Consider the following 26,957-nt stretch of genomic DNA (forward strand, 5'->3'; position numbering starts at 1 on the left):
TGGTGACATGTGGGGTGTGAGAGGAAGAGAGGTGATGATGATGAGCTTGTTCTGGGGCTGAACGACTAAAAACCGGAGTGAGTGGAATTGAGCAGAACGGGTTAACGAGTTTGGACAAAGGAATCGGGTGTTCAGCTCCAGACACGTCAAGTTCACGGTGCCTGGGAGGCATCCCAGCAGACAGTGGGGCTGATGACTGTGGAGGTCGGTGGAGAAGCCTAGGTTGGAAATGCAAGTCTGGGAGTTGTCAGGGTGAAGTTGGTATTTAAAGCCACGCTTCTATGACAACAACAAAAAAAAACCAAACAGAAGTGGGACGAGAACTGAGCTCGGAGGCCCTCCGGTCAAGCTGAGATGGAACGGACCAGTTCCCGAGAAGTGGGAATGGGCTGTCAATCAGCCCAGGACCCCGACGGCATCTTCGTGCATCAGGGTGGGCCAGCTGGAGCGCCGGGGCCAGACCCAGCACGCGTCCCGTTTCAGTAAATGGGGTTTTACTGGGACGTGGCCACGGTCCTGTGTTTATATGCTGCCGACCGCTTTCACTTGACCATAATGCAGTTAAGTCCAGTAGATGCAACGGGCAGCGGATGGCCCCCAACGTCTGAGATATTTACCCTCTAGCCTTCTGCAGAGCAAGGTTGCCAACCTCCGGTCCAGGTGAACACTGGGGAGCAGCCAGGGGGGGCAGCCCGCAGGTCCAGGAAAGACTCTCACCAGCCTAGCGGCACTGTCTGTCTGTCTGTCTGTCTATCTTCCATGCACGGCACTGGCCTCAGTGGGCCTGGACTTGGAATGGTCACAGTGCTGGACTTGGGGGGCTCTTCACAATCACATGTGCCTCCCTTTTCTCATCATCTGCCTTCTGTTGATTCACCATCCCTGTAGGTAGAATTAGAGGAACATTTATCAGAACAAAGCCGGTGAGACCACGGCTTCCCTGCCTGGGAACCGACATCACAGGAAGACAGACCCCGTGCAGTTTAGAGCGAGTCCAGAGTTGCAGCTCCGTGAGCCTTGACCTCTGTACAATGTGGAGTATTTGGAGAATCTGCTCAGAGCAAACTCAGTACTACCGGGCACTCCTGCCTAATGCCTAGGGAGTGCCAGTGCTTAGATTGGCACCCACGCCGTCCCCTTTGGGAGTCACAGCCATTTCCCAGGCAGGATTCTCATCCCCGTTTTACAGATGAGGAAACTGAGACTTAGACAGGCGACGTGACATGCTCGCCTTGGGCAGAGGCTGGAATGAAGCCCTCGTCCTCTGAGTTCTAGGTCAACGTTCCAGCCACTACTTTCAACACCGCTCTGAGGGATGGGATCTGGGTCTCGCTGTTCTCAGCTTCCACTGACCAGAGCAACTAGCTTGAAGAGACTCGAGTGCTAAGGAACGGCGTGCCATTTCACATGATCGAAAAAAAAAACACTCCTCTCTTAAAAACTAGATTTAAAGACCCATTGAACTCTGTCATGACCTCTTTATAGCACAGTGCATCTGCAACTAAATTACGCCGTGTGAGCCTGATGAAAGTAATCCTCACTTTATCTCATCGTTATCCCAGCCTCCGTGGGCTGGAATCCGGGACGATGCACTGTTCTCATTTGTAAGGGGCAGAACCGAGAAAGCCAGACACGGTCCTGCCGGGTGCCCAGGTCTCGGCGCTTGCTGTGGAATAGTAATCGTACTGATGCCCGACATCCCTGTCTGATTGGATCCCAAATGTCATCTGCGAGTGTCCCTGCTGGAGCGGGGGGTGGGGTGGGGAGGGGATTTGTGTGTGTGCCAGATTTATCGTCACAGCAGAGCTGAGTCTGTTTTCGCCTAAGTCTGTACCTGTGTCTTTGTAAAACAAGCGAAGGTATTTCGTGGGACACTTTGGTCTCTGGAGAGAAATATCACGGAAGTGGCTGGTGCTTTGGGGGGCGTTCTGTACAAGTCAGAGAATCTATAGAGTTACTGTAACAGATGAACCTGTCCCCCGGACACTCCATACGTGGTTCTCTGAAGCACACCTCGAGGGGGGGGACAGCGGGGGGCTTGGGCTGTCCACAGGCAGCTGCGTCCCCCCCCCACCCCAACCGCTCCCCCTCCACAAAGCCCTGTTGTCAAGACCTACCGCGGAACGTGTGCTTGTCCTTTTTCTTTTTTTTCTTTTTTGCAGGGAGCTCAAGGAGAAGATCCAGCCAGAAATCCTGGAGCTGATCAAACAGCAACGTCTGAACCGGCTCGTGGAAGGGACCTGCTTTAGGAAACTCAACAGCCGGCGAAGGCAAGGTACTGTGTCTGGGGCACCCAGGAGCCAGCGGGGGCGGCTAAGACGGCCCTTTTTCTCAAAGCCACAGACTGACTCCCAACCCGGCCGGGGCGGCCGCGGCGGGCTCCGTGGGAGTCACAAGGGCGTGGCGCCGGGGTAAGGGCAGGCCACGCAGCGCCGTCCTCGGGACGGGAGTCACAGTCCCGGTCAGGTCGGATCCCCTGTGTCCTTGTAAAACAAGTGAAGGATGAACCAAAGTCCAGAACTGCCAGACGGTCCAAGCTGCTCACGAGCCAGTCAGGGCTGATTGGTTAGTGCCAGGAGGTTGTTGCGAGTTGTGGTTCAACAACAGCCACCGTGTACTGGCTGAGAGCTTACCAGGCGCCAGGCGCTCAGTTAACTTAACGTTCATGCATTTCGTCCTCACAACAACCCTACGAAGGACCTACCGGGATCACACCCAGTTTATAGACGAGGGAGCCAAGGCAACGAGGTGCCCAGCCCGCTGCCCAAAGTCACAGAAGAGCAAGGGTGCCCCAGCGGCTCTCTGGCCCCGACTTCTAAACTCGCTCTGCTCTCCGGCGAGCTGTTGGAGTGGATCTCGGAACGTTCAGCCGAGACGTTCAGCCAAGATGGCCCTTTTTCTCAAAGCCACATACTGATTTCTCAAAGCCACATACTGATTCTCCTCCAGATCAGATTTTTCTTTTCTTTTCTTTTTTTTATTGGAGATGTAAGTACCAAGGTGAACCAAGTTGGGATAGAATCTGTTGTCAAAACCTCGCTCGTTAAATTTCTGAAGTGTCTCCCTAAACTTGAAGCCACCGCCGTGGGTGCCGGGAGGGAGACTGGGGTCCGGGAGGGGAGGAGTGTCTCCAGCTGCTTCTGAGCCGGACAAGCGCGGCCCCGACGGCCGCCCGGCTCTCGGACAGACGCACCGCTGAGGGCAGAGTCCGAGTGCTCCTGTCGCACTGCCCTAGAAACGGAGTCGGAGGGTGGAACCGAACACCGAGGTTTGGGGAGAGCGACCAGGCAGGAGCAGGGTGACAAGCCCGCGCGTTAGCACCTGCACCACGAACACGCATCCGCTGCGGCCCAGGGGGAGCTCCGGCGGGCGTTTTTAAAACGTGACGGACGCCCTGTCCTGTCCGGACACGGCGCTCACCCGCCAACGACGGACATCATGTCGTGTGTATGCTGAGCCTGTCTTCCTGGCCATTTACTGTCCCGGCTTTGTTCTGAGTATGAAGTCAGCTCAGGGATTCCCAGTGCTCCCTGTTAAACACCGTGTTGTGGAATGCCAAAGGCAGAGCGTCCTTGAGGAGTGGAAACTCAGGCTGATCCCGGAGGACGGGCAGCCGCGACGATGAGCTTCAGGCTCGGGCTCAGGAGAGGACCGTGGGCAGCACAGCAGAGCTGTGGGCAGCCGGGACTGAGGAAGGCTCAGGTTAGGAAGAGCAGCGCGGGAGGGGACCCGCCGCTCCCGTTCCGCCATCGGAGGGCAAGGGCACGCCTTCCCTCCTCACCGCGTTCCTCCCAGGGGCATCCCCGTCAGGGTCGCTGCTGCTCGGAGGAGGCAGTGTGGCACAGTGGCGAGGTCGGGGACCCTGGAGCCAGCTGGAATGGGGCCAACCCCGCCCATTCCCCCCTCCAGCTGTGTGCCCTTGGGCAGTTCCCCACCCGGACCAGGGATAGCACGCCTGTCCTCCAGAGTTCCTGCGATTGTCAGAAAGGTGGCCGTGAATGCTGCTGTCAGAAACCAACAACGAAGGGCCCTAGAGCACTGACCCGGGAGCCAGCAGACTTGGTTCGAGGCTTCTCGGCTCCGTAAGGAACCACCAGGGTGTCCTTAGGAAGGACACGTGACCTCCCGGGGCCACAGTGTTTCATTGTGAGGGGGAGGGGGAGGAGGAGATGGTCTGTTACTCTGTCCATCAGACGGTCAGTCATATGCCCTGATGTCTTCATTACCTTTGGAAAAACGGGTATTCAGGGTCTGTTGCCCCCATCATGTGACTCAGAAAGCTTTTATTTACTTGATGTTGGGCAGAGGGCCCAGAAATGGGGACAGGGGGGAGGTGACAAATACACATTCCACCACCAGCGCCTCCATGATGCCCAGCGCAAACCTAATTCAAAGCACCCAATTAATCCAGTCTGCTTCCACATGAGCCATCGCTTCCTGGGCCGAGACGCCCGGGCTCTACTAGAATAACCCTGTTTCCACATGGAATAACTACAGTTAGATATCATTTTTTTTTTTTTGCTAGAGAAACATTAGTCCCTTATCTGCCAAATTTTTTTCCAGTTTTTAAATATGAATTACCTAATGAACAAGAAACTATTAGCATCTAGATTATAAACTTATTAGCTCCCTAGGGAGCATGACCATCTGTGTTTAATATAAAACCATCCTCCTTGGTGCAGAAAGGAGGTCTTCTGGGTGTTTGGTAAATGGATTCGGAATCCGGTGACTAGCGCTCTGTGCTCAGAAATAAGGACTGGGAGCAAACTACCGCCCCCTCTCAACACTCCATTCCGGTTGACACAGATCAGTGAGGGTGTGACGTCCGGTCACTTGAGTCCCTTGGAGAAAGGTGTGCTCTCACACGTGAGCTGGGACGGAACAGCCAGGTGCCATCAGAGTGTGGAGAGCAAGGACACCCATCACCCACGCAGGGACCGGGGCCACGCTGCTTCCTTCAGACTTGCCCACCGGTGAGTCGGACACAGAGGAGTCGAGCTGAGGATTCACTTTTATAGGGGGAAGGACGGAAGTGCTGCCCACCCCACAGAACTGGGCGTGGAGGAGCAGACCTTGTGTCCTTCATGGCACGTGGGGCCAGCGGGCACCCAGCTGATATCTGTCCGTCATGTTAACCCACTCGCTCGCAGCTCCGCTTGAATACTGTGATGTAGACGTTTACAACTCCGGGTTTCCGGGGACTCTGACCACAGGACAGCTGGGAGGCGGGGATTATGTGAGACATGAGACATGTCAGGCTGAGTTTCAGTCCTGCTGCCCCACCAGCCAGCTGGGTGTGATGCCGGTGGTGGCCGAGGCCGGGCAGGTTCCCGCTGAATGCGGGCTGAGGGTAGAGGAGCCGGGAGCCGGAAAGCTCAGTTCCCCGGGCCGTACCCGTTCACCGGAGGCTCGCAAAGACAGGCGAGCGGATTGAAGGGCCGGGGAGCGGGGAAGCCCACACCTCGCGGTGGGTGGTGGGAGAGCCACTCGGGAGAATCGCCGCCAAGGCCTTACGTAGACCACACACACGTGGTGCTGCCGGGCGCCCACGCACCGGTCAGGCAAAGTGCTCGCAGCCCGTGAACCTGCGAGCAAGTCTAACACAGCCGCGTTCCCCACCCTGGGCAACCTGCTACATCTCTCTGTGCTTCCGTTTCCTTCCCGGGCGGGGGGGGGGGGGGGGGGGGGAGGACGCTGTCCGTTCCTACCTCGCGTCGTCGTAAGCGTTAGTAAATAAAACCACGCGTCTCTAGCTAGCACCTAGGGGGGCGGTCAGCACGCTGTCAGACACCCGGGAATGTTTAGCATCAGTTTTAGCCTGGAGTTCTTCAGGATGCAGTGCAGGGTTTTATTTTGTTTTGTTTTGTTTTGTTTTTGTATTTTTCTGAAGCTGGAAACGGGGAGGCAGTCAGACAGACTCCCGCATGCGCCCGACCGGGATCCACCCGGCATGCCCACCAGGGGGCGATGCTCTGCCCACCAGGGGTGTTGCTCTGTTGCAATCAGAGCCATTCTAGCGCCTGAGGCAGAGGCCACAGAGCCATCCTCAGCACCGGACCAACTTTGCTCCAATGGAGCCTCGGCTATGGGAGGGGAAGAGAGAGACAGAGAGGAAGGAGAGGGGGAGGGGTGGAGAAGCAGATGGGCGCTTCTCCTGTGTGCTCTGGCTGGGAATCGAACCCAGGACTTCTGCACGCCAGGCCGACGCTCTACCACTGAGCCAACCGGCCAGGGCCAGTGCAGGGTTTTAAACGGGCCGTGGAGACACACGGGATGGCACGCACCTGCCAACCTCCATTCCTCTGCTGCCGCGGGGTGGGTGAGGCTCTTGTTCACGGTCCTTCTAGGTGAGGCGGTCGTCCTTCTCAGAGCTTTTGCAGGAGGGGCTTACGATGTGATCTCAGAAGTTGTCCCGTTAGGGTCCTGTTTGCTGTCTGAGAATCTGCAGGCTCAGGAACTGCCCCCCGTTTCCCTAGTATTGCAGAGATTAGGGTCTTTGAGAACCAGCTGCATTGAACAGTCTTGATAGGAGCCCAGGGCGACACCTCAGAGAATCGTTCCAAGAACGGAGAGCATGAAACGTTTGCTTCTCCTGGAAGACTTTGTCCAGGTAGTTGACGGCCACCCTTCTCGGAGGCTAACGTGCCACACTTGATTCGGGACTCCATAGAGTCCCCATGGATGTGTCACGCTCCCACACCACTGCCAAGGGTGAGGTCCCTCCCCTCGCTCTTTTAAGCCACTCAGAAAAGCTGGAGCCAAACGGGACGTTCAGGCCAAGTAACCGAAGGAACCCCGTGCAGGGAGCAAGTGGTTTCTCCTCCCAGCCTTGACCAGAATTCCCCTTTAATGCGTAATTAAACTTGATCGTAATTCATCTTTTTTAAAAGTAGGTATAAATAAACGCATATTTGCGAAGGAGGATAAACACAGGGGTCTCCGTCGGAGGAGCGTGCCGGGAAGGGGGGAGGTTCTGAAGGGCGGAGACCTTTCTGGAGGCTGCCGTTCGGTCATCGTCTTCCTTCTCTGGACCAGGAGAGAGATCTGTGATCTCATCACCTGCGAGGTGGCGTTTCCCGTTAGGATCCTGCTGGGGTCCCTCACGTTGTGTGATGCAGAAAGGCTCGACCTTCGGCAGCACGTAGACCATCTCCTGAAGGTCGTCTCCATTTTTGGCTCACCTGCAAAAGACCCCAGATCCTTGTAGAAGTGTCCTAAGAAGTGGCCGCAGTAAAGGCCACTGCTCTGCCGGCCAGTGGCCAGCTGTGGGCTCTGCACCCGAGACACAGCTGGCCGCTGAGTCCACGGCGCAGTCCGTCAGGACGCGGTTCCTGCCGTGCCCTGCGCCTCGCCGAACCGACCGGCGCGTCACACGAGACTCTGGTAGCTAGCTGTCACTCAGTGGGCTGTCTCTTCTAAAGACCCGCGAGCCAGCCCCGAACCTGCCTCCAGCCCGGGATGCTGAAGACAGGCAGTAAATTATACCGTCGCGTATAACTACCCGTGGCCGTTGAAGTGAATTAAAGTTAAATAAAATGTAAGCATTCTTTCCATCCTCTTGGAAGCAGCGGACACAGAGCATTCCCACCCTTGCACAAAGTCCTGTCGGATGTGGCTGCACGAGCTGCAGTCGTCGGTGGTTATTGGCGCCATCGTGACCGAAGTGACCTTCAGAAGTGCTCTAATCAGCCCTGCAGACCTTCTTTCCAGGCTTGTGAGCTTTGAAACCAGCTTATCCCTCTGATCCTACAGAGAGAGAGAGAGAGAGAGAGAGAGAGAGTAGGGGGGAGGGAGAGAGAGGCACAAAATTGTCTCCATGATTTCCGGATTTTTGTTTTATTCGCAGATGTATTTTTTATCCTAGAGAAAGGGACTGCAAATAGGACTGTGAGCTGCTGCTTAGGAGTGCTTCCTTCTTTTTTTAAAATTTATATTCTTAATTTATTGTGTTGACATGGTTTCAAGTGCCCCACTCAATCACAACACCCGTGACCCACTGCCCTGTGGCCCCCCCACGCCCCAGGCAAAGTCTCTTTCCGTTCCCATTCCACCCCCTTTTGCCCACCCCCTCCCCCATGTTTTCAGTTTTTTTTTTTAGTTTGAGGAATGCAGAGATGGTTATTAATGTACTAACTTCCTAATTGACTGAAAGACCTCTGTATTAACTCCTGCTTTCTCTTTAAACGCTAGTCAACAATCTGATAATGTTCTCCCTGCTTCCTGCTAATTGCTTTCAGTGACACAATCCATTCACTCATTGCCCAGAGGGACTAGGGAACTAGTCACTGTCATGCTGGGTTTTGAAAAGAAAATAACGCATTCTTCTTCCCATAAAAGAAACTGCACGTCGACCTGCCGTGGGTGGAAGGGCCCCGCTCACAAGTGGGTGCCGTACTGGCCAGAGCTGGAGGCTCTGTCTTCTCCTTTACAGCGGCTCTACCTTCGAGACAGACATCACCAAGGTGTGGTGCCGCTGATCCTTCCCGGAACTCACGATGCCAGCCTTCATCCTCTGGAGGAGACTGGCTGGGTACCAGCGTTTGATACTCAGGGGCCAAAACGACCTTGCCAAGCCCTTTCAGTCCCCGTTCCGGTATTTGCCATCCATCCCAGACTTCCCTTGTGATGGGGAGGAGCAGGGCGCATCACTCACATCAGTGATGCACAGTGCTTTCTGCTCGCTAGCATTTTAGTGATTTAAAGAAAGAGGAACAGGCCCTGGCTGGTTGGCTCAGCGGTAGAGCGTCAGCCCGGCATCTGGAAGTCCCAGGTTCGATTCCTGGCCAGGGCACACAGGAGAAGCACCCATCTGCTTCTCCGCCCCTTCCCCTCTCCTTTCTCTCTGTCTCTCTCTTCCCCTCCCGCAGCCGAGGCTCCATTGGAGCAAAGTTGGCCCGGGCACTGAGGATGGCTCTGTGGCCTCTGCCTCAGGCGCTAGAATTGCTCCAGTTGCAGCAGAGCAACAACCCAGATGGGCAGAGCATTGCCCCCTGATGGGCATGCCGGGTGGATCCGGGGTGGGCATATGCAGGAGTCTGTCTCTGCTTCCCCGCTTCTAACTTCAGAAGAATACAAAAAAATAAAAAGAAAGAAAGAAAGAGGGACACACGAAGGACAAGAGAAGGGGTGGCAGAGGTCAGAGGAAAACCCGAGGGAGGTGGTATCCTGAGATAGTAAGCCTCCAGCCGGAGGAAGTTCTTCCAGCCGTCCATCAGATATCTATCATTATGGCCGGGCTCTGGGGGGCCTTTTGCGTTTCCTTTAAACACACATCAATGGCAGCTTTGCAAGGAAGGTGGTGGTTTTGCCTCCTGGGACCTTAAAACAAGCCACTGTTCTCTAGCAGTTTCTCCACGTCGGACTCTGTGGCACCAGAGGACCTGCTCTGTTCCCGCTTTTCCCTGCAGCAGAGGCAGTGTTGCCGAGTCCCCGTCCTCGTTCTCAGGCCTGGGAAAAATGCGTGTTCTCACCTGGCTGCCATCGGGAAGTGAGGGAGCTCCTTCTCCTCGAGCGTCTTGGCTTTGTCCCTCGCGTCTGCCTCTCCCCCTCACCGTCTTCTGCAGCACCCAGGAGACGGCCGTGGGCATTGTAGGCGCTCTGCAGATATTCACTGGTAAACTCACCTTGGAAGTCCCAGTATGCGCTCCGGAGTTTTTCAGAAGTCTTACAAATGAATATAAGTTGTGCACTTTACTCCAGGCAGTATCTGCTCATACCACTTAATTTTCTCAGTGCTTCCCCAAATACAGTGTGTCCGTAAAGTCATGGTGCACTTTTTACCAGTCACAGGAGTGCAACAAAAGATGATAGAAATGTGAAATCTGCACCAAATAAAAGGAAAACCCTCCCAGTTTCTGTAGGATGATGTGGCAGCATGTGCGCATATGCAGATGATGACATAACACCGTGTATACAGTGGAGCAGCCCACAGCCATGCCAGTAGAGATGTGGACGGTACAGAGGAAAGGTCATTGTGTTCTGTGGCTTGCTAAATTCTAATCCGTGACCAAAGTGCAACGTGAATATCAGCGCGTTTATAACGAAGCAGCATGACATTAATCACTTAGAATCACAGACGTTATTCACTCTGTTACACCAGACATCCTTCCCCGTGTGTGGCAAGGACTTCACTATCGTTTGGATGTGTGTAGGGCAACAAATGGAGCCCACATCGAACTGCACTGAATAGGTATGAAACTGGAAGAGTTTTCCTTTTATTTGGTGCAGATTTCACATTTCTGTTGTCTTTTGTTGCTTTCCCGTGACCGGTCAAAAGTGCACCATGACTTTACGGACACACTGTATATTGAGGATGATTGATCTTCTCTGTTGCACCATATCGACCCCTGGGCATCCGCTTACCACTAGAACTAAGCTCGAACCCCTAGAGCCTACTCCAGCTTGAGAAGTAGGGAATTCTTAGAACGAGCAGGCTAAGACCTTACTCAGAATAAGACCAGTGTCCAGGTTGTTGCAGCTCACTGGCTTCCTTCCTGGGTTTCTGTTCTCTTTCTGTTGCTCACTTAGCCAAAAATCCCTCCTCAGAGGTAGCAGAGGAAGGAAGCCTGGTAGCAGATGTCCCCAGCCGGCTTTGTGGTCATCACAGGCCATTAGACAAGGTGAAAGGTCCTTCTGGACAGAAGAAACCTCGACAGCCGGTCACGCCAGGACCCAAGAGCTCTTGCTGGTCATTCACTGCCGAAGCGTGGGTTGCTTCTTTGGAGCTCACAATTCCTATTGTGAACTACAGGTCAAATGCCCAGATGTGTTCTCTTCATGGAAAACTGACAATGACACATTCGCCTAATTGAAATGGCTATGAGGTATTCAGGGAGTTACTTTATCTTCTCCCTTTGAAATTATCTCCTCCTGGAAAAATGACGGAGGGGTGTGTGTGTGTGTGTAGAAAATTTAGCAATTCTAGATGTTTTCCTAGCCATCAAATAAGTCTTTTCTTTCCTCTCAAATTTTCTATCAAAGTTCAGATTGTTTAAAATACCATTGTACCCGAAGGATTTGATACCCCCCCCACCCCAGAGGTCCTCAATCGTACGTTAGGACAGGTGCTACTGAACCACCAAAACCAGAAGGGATTCACTTGCTCCGGGCTCTAGAATCCACTCTTTCTGAAGACCTCAACGCGGGTGTATCTCTTGTTCTTTGAGGCAGTGCTGTTGGGGAATAAGGACGGCAGTGTTTCGGGAAACCGGAGTCGCTCACCCAGTCCGTTTGTGTTTTCTCCCGCAGACAAGTTTTGGTATTGCCGGCTCTCACCAAACCACAAGGTCCTGCACTATGGAGACTTGGAAGAAAGTCCTCAGGGAGAAGTGCCCCATGATTCCTTGCAGGACAAATGTAAGTGGCTCCCCTGTGCGGGAGGCGTGAGTTTGGGTTGCTTGTGTGTTTCCTGGTCACTAACTATCTTGCAGAAAAACGATCCACCTTCATCGGCCCGTCGGACGTGTCTCATCTAAGTTGTAAGTCAGGGGTCCCCAAACTACGGCCCGCGGGCCACATGCGGCCCCCTGAGTCCATTTATCCGGCCCCCGCCGCACTTCCGGAAGGGGCACCTCTTTCATTGGTGGTCAGTGAGAGGAGAATAGTTCCCATTGAAATACTGGTCAGTTTGTTGATTTAAATTTACTTGTTCTTTATTTTAAATATTGTATTTGCTCCCATTTTGTTTTTTTACTTTAAAATAAGATTTGTGCAGTGTGCATAGGGATTTGTTCATAGTTTTTTTTATAGTCCGGCCCTCCAACGGTCTGAGGGACAGTGAACTGGCCCCCTGTGTAAAAAGTTTTGGGGACCCCTGTTGTAAGTCCTGGCCTGAGCCTGACCCAGAAGCGCAGGACCTTCGCGGATCTGGGGTTGGGGACTGAACGGGGAAGGGCGTCAATGGAACAATCACGCATCTTTCTTGAGAGGTGTAAAGCTGAGGTTGGGACTTTCACCTCACTTCCCCGGGTGCTGTTCCAGGGAGGGAAGTCCGTGTGAACCTGATGCCGCCAGTTGTCAGTTGTCTTTTTTCTGCTGACGTGAAATAATTTCCCGTGACCTCTGTGCTGGGCCCCTCCCACATGTATTCATCCTAGCTCAGTGTGTCCCGTGATTATAATGCAGAGCTCACGGCAGAGCCAAACACGGCTGCCTCCCTCGGAGACATAACAGACACCTGGGAAACTTATGACAAACTGCGTTTTGTTGTTTCCTAAGTAGTCCCTGAAATACACATCATTGATATTTATTTGCTATTTCTGTACAATGTCTGGGTTTTTTTGTTTTGTTTTGTTCTGTTTTGTTTTTATTATTAATTTTAATGCAGTGACATTGATAAATCAGGGTACATATGTTCAGAGAAAACATCTCCAGATTATTTTGACATTTGATTATGTTGCATACCCCTCACCAAAGTCAAATTGTCTTCCGTCACCTCTATCTGGTTTTCTTTGTGCTCCTCCCCTCCCCCCACGCCCTCTCCTTCCTTGCCCCCCCAACCCCCACCCCCCGTTACCATCACGTTCTTGTCCGTGTCTCTGAGTCTCGTTTTTATGTTCCATCTATGTATGGATTCATATAGTTCTTAGTTTTTTCTGATTTACTTATTTCACTCCATGTAATGTTATCAAGGTCCATCCATGTTGTTGTAAATGATCAGATGTCATCATTTCTTATGGCTGAGTAGAATTCCATAGCATATATATATGTACCTGTACAATGTCTATTTTAATGTGTGTATTTTGAAGAACTGGTAATAGACCAGATTATTTTAACCCAACACCGAACCAGATTCCAGGCTTTTTTGGACAGCATTAAGGGTACACATCAAACCGAGTACTATAGAAACATTAATATACACAAGGCCGATGCATTAATTTGGAAGAGGAATGAGATGGAATGAACACAGCCCCCGAAGACAGGCCAGGTTGAGAAATTAAAGGGCGAGAAAATGAAAGACACTTTTTAATAACCTTAAAAACCATAGTGATCCTGCAGTGAGTCCTACGCGTGTGTCCCAGATGGAGTCCTTACCCCAGGTCCGGGCCCCTGGCCTCCCGTCACCCCCGGGCCCAGGGACGTCAAACCTGGACTCCCTTCCCTGAAGCGCCTGGCCCTCAGAGGCAGAGCTAGACCACGAGTAGGAAATTCCTGACCCGGTCAGACTCCGCTGGCGTATCAGGCGGACAGTCTGGAAGCTTCTCTCTCCCTCCGCTTAAACATGGGGCGGCCTGGGCTTTGTTGCGTTATTTAGTTCAGGAAGCAGCCTCCTTCTGGAGGACCTCTGCCTCCCCAGACTTATCGCTGGCGCTGTTAGCGGGAAGGGGAGGAAGTGGAAGCCTGCCACTGCGAAGGTGAATCGGTTGTGGGTTACCAGCTTTCAATTTGGGTAGGCAAGGCTATTAACATTAACATCCAACTAAAATTTTGTATCGCAATTCTTTTAATTTTTTATTTTTTTAAAGAAAGGACTCTGGCTCGCAATAAATGATAAAGAAGACCTAATCTTGGAGTGAAGAATAGTCCCTTCTACAAAATTAAATTAGCTTTGTTAAAAATCCACGCTAGTGTATTCATCCTCCCTGATTTTCCTAACTGGTCAGAACTCCCTAGTGAACGAGACCTGTCTGGAACCAGCCGCCTGGTAAAATGAGGCATTAGAGGCCATCGTTGACCGGAGCAACCAGAAACTCTGTGCGGAGTCTGCCACAGCCCCGTTCCTGATCTGACCAAGAAATAGGGAACATGGTCCAGGCAGAAAACAGAGGAACAAACAACCTGATTCATTTCCTTCCCACGTGACCCAACGGACCATGTCTCCCACTCGCTGATTGTATTATTTACCTCCATGTTGGTGGGGACATAACGCGCTTCTCCACCCGCACAGAGGCCTTTGTGTGGCACCAACGGCAGGTCTTGTGTGCCCGTGTCATTCCCACGAGCCTTGCCGTGAGGAAGGTGGCAGCCCCGCTCCCAGGGAAGGTCCAGGCGTGGACGGCGCCTGAGCGTGTGCAGGGGCACTTCCTGGCCTTGTCCTCGGGCTGGTGCCCCCACCCCAGCTCTGCCAAGGCCCGTGCCCACGAGAACGGAGGGCGGAAGTCACAGGCTGAAAACCAGGCGGGCCAGTGCCAGGGCGGGCCAGCTTGCCAGGGTCACGGCAGAGCACAGCCAGAGCCGCAGACCGGTGAGGGAGGCCGGTTCCCAGAAGGAGCTGCAGCCATCTGTCTGCTCTGCCAACGGTGCCACATTCCCTGTCCACCCCGTTAAATCCGCTGCCTTTAAATCTACTCATTCACAGTTTGAAAGAGCTGCTTCATAATCGTTGATCCACTGCAGTCTAAACCAAGAAGCCATACTGTGCTGGTGTGTGTGTGTGTGTGTGTGTTGGTGACCTCACATCTGTGTACACATTCGTCCCAGAGTAGGGCATGTATTCATGTAACGAAGACAAATGAAACTAGGTGTGCCCGGGCCAGGAAGGCCCCGGCCTGGGAAGCTAAGTCGGCTGTCTCAGGTCTGCTACCTGGCTTGCATGCAATTCCAATTGCACGTTCTGCCCGGAGCAAAACAGCCCGTTCTTGTGGAGCTCTTAAAAGTCAGAAACTTCATTCCACCGGAAAAATGAATCGTGTCTTTAATTAATGTCAAGTGCCATTGCCCCTGCTTGATGCGACTGCCCGGTCTTGAGACCAAGGGGGAAGTGGCCTTCCGCCCCTTCAGTTAATCAGGACTGAGTATTGCGATGTTGCTGAATCAAACAGCGTCACGGCTTTGTCCTCCCACAGAGGAGCGAGGGGGAGGGTGGGGGACGCTCCTTAGCTGTCTACATCCCTAAAGGTTTAGGAAATCAGTCCAGTCTCCTGGAATTAATTTTGTTTGCTGAGAACGAGGGACCCTTAAAAATCTGGATCTCCTTCCGCCTCCTCGCCCCACATCCCTCCCCTCAGAGTGACAGGCTCTCGCCACCCCCGCTGCTCTCCAGCCCTGGGCTCGGTGCTTCCCCCGGTGAGAATCTAGGCCAGCGCTCCCCACTCCCACATCAAAGGGCCGGGGAGGAGAAGGCTCGCCCTTCACAGAAGGCGATTAAGCCCGTTACAGAGGACAAGAGGAGCAGCTGATTCCGTGAGCACAGTGGGCCATCGGGGTCCTTCATGCATGGTGACTAATTCGGGCCTCCTAGTCTGTGGAGACAGTGAACCTTCCCTGTTGATAATGAGAACAATTTCCAATAACATATATTGAGTGTTTTACTATATGCCAGGCACTGTGCTGAGAACTTGACCTAAATCATCCTCTCGACAACCTGAAGAGGTCGATACCACGGCCTTTGCTTTACGGATAAGGGACAGAAAACTCAAGTGCCTCTTTCCAGGTCACAAGGCCAGCAGACGGTAGGCAAAGATCTGGATGCAGCCGTCCAGCTCGGCGGCCGGCTCTCTCCCCACCACTCCACACTGCCTGGACTAAAAGCCAACAGTGACCTTGGCTCCAGCATCAGAAGTTAATTCTTGGAGCATCCCACTAGGATAGACGATGGTGTGATTCCTCATTGCGGGTGAGGAAGTTTAGGCTCCCAGACTGTAAGCCCAGAGTGCTGGGTCTAGATTTCAAACCCCGGCTCTGTGATTCCAATGACACAGCCCTTCCCACCACTCCCTGCTGCCGACCTAGAGACCAGATTCTTTGCTGACCCACTGGGATCGGTGGCCGCTCTGTGTCTGCGCCCACATGACCACAGGAGCCGTACACTCAGCAGGTACTCATGGCTCACCAGCCACCTCCTGGGCTGACGTCTGCCCCCGCTGAGCTCCCAGTGGCGAAAACTACAACTATTTTTATCATGGTGGCCATATTATATATTTTTCCAATGGTATTCTTGTCTTAAGTCACAATTACAGGTGTTCCTGAACATATCTAATGTGATGACCACATCTGGGCTGTTTTCAGCGTGACTGGGGTACTGAAACTTTCCAAACATAGGAAGAAATCACAGCCAATCAAGGGAGCATGGAGTAGAAGAGAGAGCAGGAGTCCCAGCTCTGTCTCCCCACTGGCTCTGTGACTTGGCACAATTTATTTCTCTCTCTAGGTCTCAGTCTTCCCATCTGTACAATGGGGAGCTTTGAATCAGATCATCTCAGCCTAGCTCAAAGTGAAGGAAGCATAGAAAGAAATGAAGCCATGCCCCACGGATTGAGCCGACGGTAGAGTGCCCTCAGTGCCCGTTCTGTTCTCGTATCTCCGGGCCCCACCTCTTTATGCCACCCCCCCCAAAAAAGACCTCCTGGAAATTCTCGCCTGGCTTCGATGTAATCAGGAGCTCTCTGCTGCCTCCTTAGAGTGCAGAGATTTAAGAGGCGTGAGTCTGACTCTGCTCATGGGAGCAGAGAGGCCGGCATTCCAGCCCTCCTGAAGCCTAATCTTCCAGTGCATCGAGGGGCAGACGATGTAAAGCACAACCTTTAAAAGCCACAGTGTATTTTTAGAACTCTGTGCTTTCCTTTCCGCCATAATGCTGTGAGTAATAGAGCAGCTCGTCTCCTTGACAGGGGACAATGCATATAAAAATATTAAATATGTACTGCCACCAACGAGGTGGAAAGTCCCTTTCTTCCCCTGGGCCTTCTCTTTAGAGATTCTGAAGGCTGGATCCCACAATAGACGCCACATTCATCTTGTCCCATTCCATACGGTGGGTTTTCAAAGCCCGGGGGCAGCTTACTATTTATAGACTATAGACACTCTCTCCAGTTCGCTGACCGCGTTATAGATTATACAACAAAAGACTTCCTCCTTCTGAGGGGCTCATGACTCAGACTCCCTCTGAAGCCTGAGAAGGTTTTCTGAGCTGGTGCCTCCTGTCAAATGGTGGACTTCCCATTGAAAAGTAAACCTGGGCCTGACCTGGTGGCGCAGTGGATAAAGCGTCGACCTGGAAATGCTGAGGTCGCTGGTTCGAAACCCTGGGCTGCCTGGTCAAGGCACATATGGGAGTTGATGCTTCCAGCTCCTCCCCCCCTTCTCTCTCTCTCTCTCTCTCTCTCTCTCTCTCTCTCTCTCTCTCCCTCTCCTCTCTAAAATGAATAAAAACCAAAAAAAAAAGAGAAAAAAAAAAAAAAGAAAAGTAAACCTGACTTCCCAAGATGTCTACATGTCCCCCTTCTTGGGTCACAGTTAGGCAGCCAGATAGGGTAGGTACTGAGGGGAGCAGGGCTGGTCGTTGCTTACGAACGTGGATTGGAGGAGAACTGAAGTTCACTGCTGTGATCAGTAGTAGGTTCGGGAATCATAGGGACTGACTGCAGGGAAAGGCCAGTTCAAAGGAGTGAGTGGTCCAATGCAGAGGGTTACACCACTCAGGGTAGGCTGCACTGCTACATTCTGCTGCAGGAACGAACAACCCCCAAATCTCAGTGGCTCAGGGCAACAAGAGTTCATTTCTTACTCCTCCCACGACGTAACTGACATGGGTTGTCAAAGGGCTGCTCCACACGGTCACTCAGGGACCTAGGCCAGTGGCTGCTTTGCCATCCCACAGCTGTGCCATTTGGATGGAACATGTGACCTGTTCAGTTTCTGCAACTGGGGAGGAGAACCTGGTGGGCATGGACTTTCCACTGCCTCAGCCAGTTCAAGAGACCTGTCATTTCCTCTCACATGTCATTGGCCAGAACTAATCGCATGGCCCCAAGGGTTGCTGGGAAGTGTAGTCTTCCATGTGCCCAGAAAGAAAGGAAAGCCAGATATTGGTGAGTACAAGTAATGTCTAGCAAAGGGGTCTAGAATCAGGACTGCAAGATAAAGGAGTAGGCACTGTGGGGCAGAGAGCTGGGGTGTGTGCAGAGATTCCTGGAAGTGTCCATCACTGTCTGCGTCTTCTCTGGGGTTGGAGAGAGCTCCGGGAGCATCAACAGATTTGCACAAAGTTCTTAGCAGTTTTAGGGCGCCTGGAAAATGTCAGCTTTTAAGGGGCCTTCCTATTGTATCATTTTGATAGTCTGTATATTTTATAATTTTATCTTCATCTAAGGGTCACTCCCCCCCCCCATAACCCAGTTCCCCATTAAAAGTATATGAACTTTTGATTACGAAATATCTCATCATCGTCATCATTAAGGGAATGATTACTAAGGAAATTACTGACTGATTACTTGGGAATTCATTACTCAGAGTTTCCACAGATCCTAAGTGAGACTCACAGCCTCTTATGCGACAAAAAAATTAGGAATGGGAGAGAGACCGGTGACTTTGAATTTGTTTCTAAGGTTCCAAACCACCCCACGACCTTCCCTGTCTCTCCGACAATTTTAACAAAAGGTTTTAAATGCACCAACCTTTCCCTCTCTGTTCTCTCCTTCCGTGTCCTGATTAAGATGTGAGAGGGCATCTTTTCAACTCACTGCGAGATGGAGCCAGCTACCATTTCTTTCCCCATCGGAAAGGAACAATCCCTTTACCAGAGTTTAGTTTCCGCTGTCTTAAATACGGAGGTGAAACCCGCCCCACGGAATCACTGTGGGGTGCAGTGAGACGGTAGAGAGGGAGAATGGCAGTGAGCGCTCAGGACTACTTAGATTCAAATAAGTTTTCTGTGATAGGGCCACTTTTCCTCCTTATCCAAAACTCTGAAGCAAAACAGATGTAGGTGCTTTAGCGAGAGATCCTGCTGCATGTGAAGGCATGGCGTTATTTCCGGCCCACAGTGACTTCCCTAATACCAGTATAATACCAGTATTAGTGCCACCATCACCATCCTCATTACTGCTTCCTCCAGCACCATCACTTTTCACATGGCCGCCACGGGTTGTTTTGGTTTGGTTGTGTGGGGGGTTTTTTTGTTTGTTTGTTTGTTTTTAGGTATTTGTTTTCATGAACCAAATTCTGCTCATCAACATCGATTGTCCTCTCCGCCAGGGATGCTTTCTGCCGGACGATAAGAGTATATTTTACTTTTCTAAGTCCTGAGACACTGCCGGACTTCTCTTCCTCTTTACAACTCTTTTCCTGGGAGCGGCCGCCGCGCCGGCGGACGGGATGCTCCGTTCTGCCTCTTTGTTGCCATCTCGGCTTTCACCTGGGTGGACTAACAACTCTCGTTCTCTTTTACGACCCGCAGTGCCGGTGGCAGACATCAAAGCGGTGGTGACCGGGAAGGACTGCCCTCACATGAAAGAGAAAGGTGCCCTTAAACAAAACAAGGTACGGCTTTCCAAAGTACCGCGCCTGGTCCTGTCTGAACAACGCGGTCAGCCTCCCTTCTTCAGTAGTGATACTTGAGTGTGTGTGTGTGTGTGTGTGTGTGTGTGTGTGTGTGTTCGCACATCTCTTCCCTTTCCTGATTCCTTCTCCATCTCTCAGCTTTAGTTTTCCTCCCATTGATCATGTGTCCGGTGCCCTCCACCTCCCCCATCCTCTCACCCCTGTCTATTTCCAGCCCGAGGCAGGGCGCCCGCCCTCTCACTGCGGGGGGGGGGGTCTTCTGTCTTCTCCCGAGCTTTCCCTCTCCTCCCCACCCATTCTCGAAGCCTCTCTTAACCTCCCGTTTATATTCATAGTATCCCTTCCCCAACCCCTCCCCACTCGCTCTCATTTTCTCCTGCTGTTGTTACCTTCTCAGTCACCTCCCTGAGAAAGAAGGGTCTCAAGTGAAACCTGGGAAAGGCAGAGTCCAAAGGAGACAGAAAGAAACTTAGGAAATGTTTGAGGCCCCGACATCCTTCAGCATGGTGGCAAGTCCTGCGAAACAGCTGAAACCCAGCCTCAGGGAGAAATAAAAGGAGTGGATTAGTTAAATTGTCTTCACATGGCCATAGTTTCCACCCTCCCCTCCTAGCTGAGCCCCTGGCTGTTCACCACAGCCCACCTGTGCTCCGTGCCAGCGACTGTGCCGGGGGACATTCCCTGAAAAGATGGGAGATTTCCTCTGCCCCCAGCTCGGAGGCCTTGGCCCTGGGCGGGGCCATCCCTTTGCGTGGGCCTCTTGGCATCCTGGGACGTAGTGCCCGTCCTTGAATAACATCACCCAGACTGCTCTGGGGGCCCCTGCCAACCGGGTGACACACACATCAGGCGGATCAGCAGGCTGCTTTATTTTTGTTCAGTATTAGGATCTGAGAGGAATAGCAACATTGTACGCATTCTGCTCATCCGTAGCCGAGGTTGAAGTAGCGAATCCCTGCTGTAGTCTCTGACAGTATAAGACCATGGGGACTCCGGGTCCGCCTGGGATGATGCTGTCTGTGTGGTTCAGGGAGAGCTAAAGGCCCGGGAACGCTGTTTAGGAAGACAGAAGGGAACCACGGTGCAGCCAAGGAGGCTGACAGCCAGGGCGTTGCTTCTCAGGTTACATAAGTGCCGCTCACATCAAGTCCATGTGAATTCCTTTTTCTGGTGCGTCTGCCACGACACGATCGTAATGCACTTAACTGGCAAGCGTAATGACGTGAGGGCACGCTTAAGAGGCCGGGGGTCCTCTGTGACAGGGCGTCCCTCCTCTCTCCATGACGGAGCAGACGGGGTTCTCTCAGAGCCCCTTCCTTCCGGAGCAGGTCTGCAGGCTCTGCGACTTGCCCCCCGGGGGGCTGCCCTCCTTCACCACCTCCCGATGCAGAGCTCAGTCTTGGGGAGCACGGGCTCTGCTGGAGCCCCGCTGAGGTCCCCGTGGGGATATAGCGCTTGGAGCTGAACAGGAAGGGATGTGGGGAAACAGGCCGCAACCAGCGTCCATGACCCCGAGGAGGCCGGGGGGGTGTAGCTCTCAGGACAGGGATGTGGGGAAACAGGCCGCAACCAGCGTCCATGACCCCGAGGAGGCCGGGGGGGTGTAGCTCTCAGGACAGGGATGTGGGGAAACGGGCCGCCACCAGCGTCCATGACCCAGAGGAGGCCGGGACGGTGTAGCTCTCAGGACAGGGATGTGGGGAAACGGGCCGCCACCAGCGTCCATGACCCCGAGGAGGCCGGGGGGGGGGGTGTAGCTCTCAGGACAGGGATGTGGGGAAACGGGCCGCCACCAGCGTCCATGACCCAGAGGAGGCCGGGGGGGGGGGTGTAGCTCTCAGGACAGGGATGTGGGGAAACGGGCCGCCACCAGCGTCCATGACCCCGAGGAGGCCGGGAGGGTGTAGCTCTCAGGACAGGGATGTGGGGAAACGGGCCGCCACCAGCGTCCATGACCCAGAGGAGGCCGGGAGGGTGTAGCTCTCAGGACAGGGATGTGGGGAAACGGGCCGCCACCAGCGTCCATGACCCCGAGGAGGCCGGGGGGGGGGGGTGTAGCTCTCAGGACAGGGATGTGGGGAAACGGGCCGCCACCAGCGTCCATGACCCCGAGGAGGCCGGGGGGGGGGTGTAGCTCTCAGGACAGGGATGTGGGGAAACGGGCTGCCACCAGCGTCCATGACCCCGAGGAGGCCGGGGGGGGGGGGTGTAGCTCTCAGGACAGGGATGTGGGGAAACGGGCCGCCACCAGCGTCCATGACCCAGAGGAGGCCGGGAGGGTGTAGCTCTCAGGACAGGGATGTGGGGAAACGGGCCGCCACTAGCGTCCATGACCCAGAGGAGGCCGGGAGGGTGTAGCCCTCAGGACAGGGATGTGGGGAAACGGGCCGCCACTAGCGTCCATGACCCAGAGGAGGCCGGGAGGGTGTAGCTCTCAGGACAGGGATGTGGGGAAATGGGCCGCCACTAGCGTCCATGACCCAGAGGAGGCCGGGGGGGGGGGGGGTGTAGCCCTCAGGACAGGGATGTGGGGAAACGGGCCGCCACCAGCGTCCATGACCCAGAGGAGGCCGGGGGGGGGGGGGGGTGTAGTTCTCAGGAGAGGGATGTGGGGAAACGGGCCACCACCAGCGTCCATGACCCAGAGGAGGCCGGGGGGGTGTAGCTCTCAGGACAGCGGAACAGCCTGTCGGGATGCAAGCGCCCTGTGTAGGGACAGAGAGGACCGTGTAAAACGGGCGTGGAGGGACTTCCAGCCTCAGCCCCAAGGCGTCAAGAGCCCGGGAGTTGTGGCTCCTGTCCTTACAGTGAGGAGAAGCCGAGTGAAGGAGAGTCAGGTGCATACAGCCACATCTGCTCACCCGGAGCGGGTCCACTGGAGCCGGGAACGGTAGGGTCGCTGCAGCGGTGATTCTGGTAAATTGCTGCAGACAGAGTGAGGGCTAGTGTGAGAGTGGGGACCCCTTGGGGCACGTCTTGGGGGCATACGTTCATGGGCTTCACTCCCAGTAGCCCCAGCAGACTCTCTCATTGGAGATCTGAGACAGCTCTGGCAAAGAAAAATGTAGGCGTGATGATGATTTATGCCGGAGCCTTCTTCACAACAAAGTCCTGTTCTCCAGACTTTAATCCCTGCTAGGGGAAGAGAATTCCTGCCACGTCAGCCCCTTCCTGTCTCAGCTGCGGGGCTGGGGATTGGGTGGTGGGGGGAGGGGGTAGGAGAACACAATCAACAGCAGTCACAGCCTCAAGAAAATTGACAAGAAACTCCAGAGCCATGGAAAAAGGGAGGGAGGGGGCAGAAGAAAACCTGTACCAGGGAGAAACAGTGGAGAAGGTGACAGCCACATTTGTAAGACCTCTAAAAGAAGGAGAGTTAATTGGAAAATTGTAGAATGCTGTTCCTCACCCAAATCCTCCCACCGCACCAACAAGACCAAAAACAGTAGATTACCGTGCAAAGATCTGCAAGACACAGACTCTCTCTGAGGAGGAGCACTTCAGGGAAACCTGAAGTCAGCAGAAGAGACAAAAACAGAGACACTAGAGGGTTTGAAGCCTCTGGCACTTACAGCCACATCAAATATTAAATGTAGCCCGAGTCTTTGTCAGGTTAACATAAGTCACCACTCTGAGGCTCTGTGTATCTCACTTCTTATTACCTGATTCAACGTGTCTGGATTTCAACCAAAAATTACAGCCATGCCAAAAAGCAAGAAGAAACAAATCAATGATCAGAACCAGACTTCAATATGATACAGATGTTGGAATTATAAGATAGATAATTTAGAATAACCACGATTAAACGTGTTATAGGTTCCAATGGAAAAAGTCAACCACATGAAGGAACAGTTGGGTGATGTAATCACAGAAATGTAAACTCCAGGTATGAATCAAAGAGAAAAACTATAAATGAAAAACATTCAGGCCCTGGCCAGCTGGCTCAGTGGTAGAGCATTGGCCCAGCGTGTGGATGTCCCAGGTTTGATTGTGGGTCAGGGCACATAGGAGAAGCGACCATCTACCTCTCCACCCCTCCGCCTCCCCCTTCTCTTTCTGTCTCCCTCTCTCTCTCTCTCTTCCCTCCTGCAGCCATGGCTCGATTGGTTCTAGTGCATTGCCCCAGGCACTGAGGATGGCTCCATGGGGCCTTTGCCTCAGGTGCTAAAAATAGCTCAGTTGCAACCATGGCCCCAGTTGAGCAGAGCATCAGCCCCAGACTGGGGTTGTCAGGTGAGTCCCGGTCAGGGCGCATGTGGGAGTCTGTCTCTCTATCTCCCCTCCTCTCACTTGGAAAAGAAGAAAAGAAAAAGAAAATATTTATTCCACCTGGCCCTTCCCCCTGGGTGACTGGTAGATATAATAAGACTTCTGTATCAACATGCAATTACAATCTACTGGTGCCTATTTTTGCAGTAAACTTAAACGCAGGGCGAGCCCAGGAGGCTTGAGGAAGGCTTGTGGAGGAAATGGTGTTGAGCTGGGTTTTGAAAAGGAATTGACCAGGTGGAGAAGCGAAGGGGGGAGCTTTCTAGGAGGGGGAGAGAGTGTGTGCAAAGGCACAGCGGCCTTTCAACCTGCGAAGGAGCAGCCTCTGATGGAGAAGCATTGACTTCAGAGCGTAGAATTGACCGCAGCCAAGAGAAGAGAGTGGGTGGGATTGGGCCAGAAAGTTAGAGCTGCCTGAAGACGTATATTATTATGCGCTACACGAATGAATGGATTTTACCTTGGAAAATAGAAACTCGCATTCACGGGTACAGAGACAAGCAGTCGTGTACTGTAGCTGTGAAATCTACGACTCCAAGGCCGTATAGCGTACGCGCACACACACTTACACATATACACACACGTTCTATCCTGTGTCTTTAATCAACATGCTTTGCCCTCAGAGTGACCCAGATAGATGGAGGAGAGCCAACATTGTTAAAAGTGACTGCTGACCAAAATGGCCAAATGAGGCAAGTCACCCCGAAACGCTGTAAGGGCAGCAGCCACTGCTCTACACCGAAAAGATGTTGTCTAAAACTCAACTTCGGCATTTGTTCAGTCCAGCATTTGGCCCCTGGAAGAGGACAGTCCCCCAATCCAAGGCACCATCACACGCCCAGAATTCCTGAGCATCCCCCGACCCCATGGGCCTTGTCACTGGTCCCAGGGCCGGAGGGTAGAGTGTGAGGTCAGCGGCCCTCAGCCAGGGGACAGTCCTCAGGTCCTCCTGCCTCCTCTGTGGGCCGGCACCCGGCCATCCCGGGCCTTCCTCCACACGGCGAGGCGGCGTTCGTGAATTAGTGGGACAGACGATGGAGATCAGCTGCCTCTGGACATCAGTTTTCATGGAATTAAAATCCACAGGAAATAAAAGACCTGAGGTGGTGACTAGCAAAGCCCCAGAGCCTCAGATGTCTGAGTGAGTGTTGCGGTGTGTGACAGGAAGCCCCTGGCGGGGACACTGCCCCAGATCCGTGATGGCTCACTCCCTCCCCCCGACCCCCACCCCGGTGCCTCCCTTCCTCCCAGACGGTTTGGACAGGTGGCGGCTTCTAGAGCGCTAGCCCGAGAGGTGTCACTGCTCCCAGCTCCGCGGCCCCCAGCTCCGCCTGCTGGAGAGCTGACCTCCACCGAAGACTCAATGAGAAGCCGGAGGCATCAATAAAACTCATTATAAGTGACAGCAGCCTTTAAAACGGGCGTGCGGCTCAGAGAATTAATTCCTCCGCCCCTGCCAGGCAGCTTCGGTGAAATTAAAGTGGGGATTGACACCCTCACGAATTCCCCGTTCCCTGACTGTGTTTATCAGGGATCTGGGTCACCACGGTGCCCCTGGTGGGCGTCTTCGCAGGTCTGGGCCCCCAGAAGGGCACAGCTCGACCTTGGCAGGCCCTTCCTTTCCCTTCTCTGCATAAGAGGAAGTGTCACAAAGACAACCACACTGACAGTGCTGTGTCAGGTGACTTCAGTGCCAAGTCAAGGCTGAGTCTGGGCTCTTGGTGAGGTTCACACCAGCTGTTGGCAGCAATGCCCAGCAGCTGGTACCCCATGTCAGTTGGGAAATCGGATCCTGAACTTCACTTTTCCTCACTGACCTCCGAGGGTCCCCGGCTGCTGCTGTCATATACCGACCGGTTGTTCAAAGCCAGAGAGCCCTGTCCTCCCCTTTCCATGTGTCAGAGTTTCCTGACTGAATGACAGTCAGGTTAATAAAGAAGTCATCGTTTATATCGATGTTCCTCATCTAAAAACAATTTTTATGAATTGGTGAGATTAGAGCTTACCATTTTATTGGCAAAAAAAAAAAAGTTTTAGATATTTTAAAAGGAGGAAATAATCACCAATGATCCCCAAACTCTAATAATTATTGTTTTCATTGCACATTTCACTTCCAGTGTCTGTCCGCGGGTAGACATTATGCATGATTGTCATCAAATGTAACTAATGTTCATTTCTCCTCCTTTGTTGCACTTAAGTCAGATCTTCATGATGATCATAGTGAGCAGCTGGCTGATTATATTTCTCTGGGCTGCTGATTTGTGATTTCTTGACCCAAAGAAGGGAGGATATATATTTAACACCCTATACTATGGTCTTTGCTTCCTTTTCTGTTCTTTAAGCAATAAACTCCAGGAATGGGATTCCTTGTTCTTGATGTAGAATGCCTTACTGGTATTTTCTCAAAGGATGACACCAATTTTTTGTACCACTGGTAGGATGGACCCATGGCTGTTTGTATTTCAAACTAAAAGATCTGAGAGATACATCCCACTTAATGGAAAGATTGTTTCTGTTTCTTTGTTTTGGGGAGCTCCTTTTGAATAGTATCAGTCTTCGGTGGGCAGGCCCGAGTGGAGGCAGAAGGAAGAAATTAACAGAAAGGGAGAGACGGGTAGTCTTGCGGAATAGCTCCCGTTCCCTGACTCCCCTCCTCCCCTTCCCGGGTTCCTGTCCCCGACAGTGATGGGGCCGTACGAGTGTGAGACGCTGGTGGGCCTGGGCTCTGGGCATCTGTCCCCGACAGTGATGGGGCCGTACGAGTGTGAGACGCTGGTGGGCCCGGGCTCCGGGTTCCTGTCCCCGGCAGTGATGGGGCTGTACGGGTGTGAGACGCTGGTGGGCCTGGGCTCCGGGTTCCTGTCCCCGACAGTGATGGGGCCGTACGAGTGTGAGACGCTGGTGGGCCTGGGCTCTGGGCGCCTGTCCCCGACAGTGATGGGGCCGTACGAGTGTGAGACGCTGGTGGGCCTGGGCTCCGGGTTCCTGTCCCCGACAGTGATGGGGCCGTACGAGTGTGAGACGCTGGTGGGCCTGGGCTCTGGGCGCCTGTCCCCGACAGTGATGGGGCCGTACGAGTGTGAGACGCTGGTGGGCCTGGGCTCCGGGTTCCTGTCCCCGACAGTGATGGGGCCGTACGAGTGTGAGACGCTGGTGGGCCTGGGCTCTGGGTTCCTGTCCCCGACAGTGATGGGGCCGTACGAGTGTGAGACGCTGGTGGGCCTGGGCTCTGGGCGCCTGTCCCCGACAGTGATGGGGCCGTACGAGTGTGAGACGCTGGTGGGCCTGGGCTCCGGGTTCTTGTCCCCGACAGTGATGGGGCCGTACGAGTGTGAGACGCTGGTGGGCCTGGGCTCCAGGTTCCTGTCCCCGACAGTGATGGGGCCGTACGAGTGTGAGACGCTGGTGGGCCTGGGCTCTGGGCACCTGCCTGCAGGGTTCACTCTGGAAGAGTTCTTTGACCCATCTGA

General features: G+C 53.4%; 1 protein-coding gene across 9 annotated transcripts in view; it reads left to right on the forward strand.

The window, feature by feature from the left end:
- The window catches only part of ELMO1 (engulfment and cell motility 1), a 505,561-nt gene that overhangs the window by 471,059 nt on the left and 7,545 nt on the right, over positions 1 to 26,957 (forward strand). For all 9 annotated transcript variants that reach the window (XM_066353938.1, XM_066353942.1, XM_066353943.1 and 6 more), the window contains 3 exons: positions 2,163 to 2,275; positions 11,248 to 11,355; positions 19,115 to 19,197. In XM_066353938.1, the coding sequence (XP_066210035.1) occupies positions 2,163 to 2,275; positions 11,248 to 11,355; positions 19,115 to 19,197 (304 nt within the window). The remainder of the gene's footprint in view (positions 1 to 2,162; positions 2,276 to 11,247; positions 11,356 to 19,114; positions 19,198 to 26,957) is intronic.

This window comes from Saccopteryx leptura, chromosome 12, assembly GCF_036850995.1.
Source record: "Saccopteryx leptura isolate mSacLep1 chromosome 12, mSacLep1_pri_phased_curated, whole genome shotgun sequence".
Classification (NCBI taxonomy): Eukaryota; Metazoa; Chordata; class Mammalia; order Chiroptera; family Emballonuridae; genus Saccopteryx; species Saccopteryx leptura.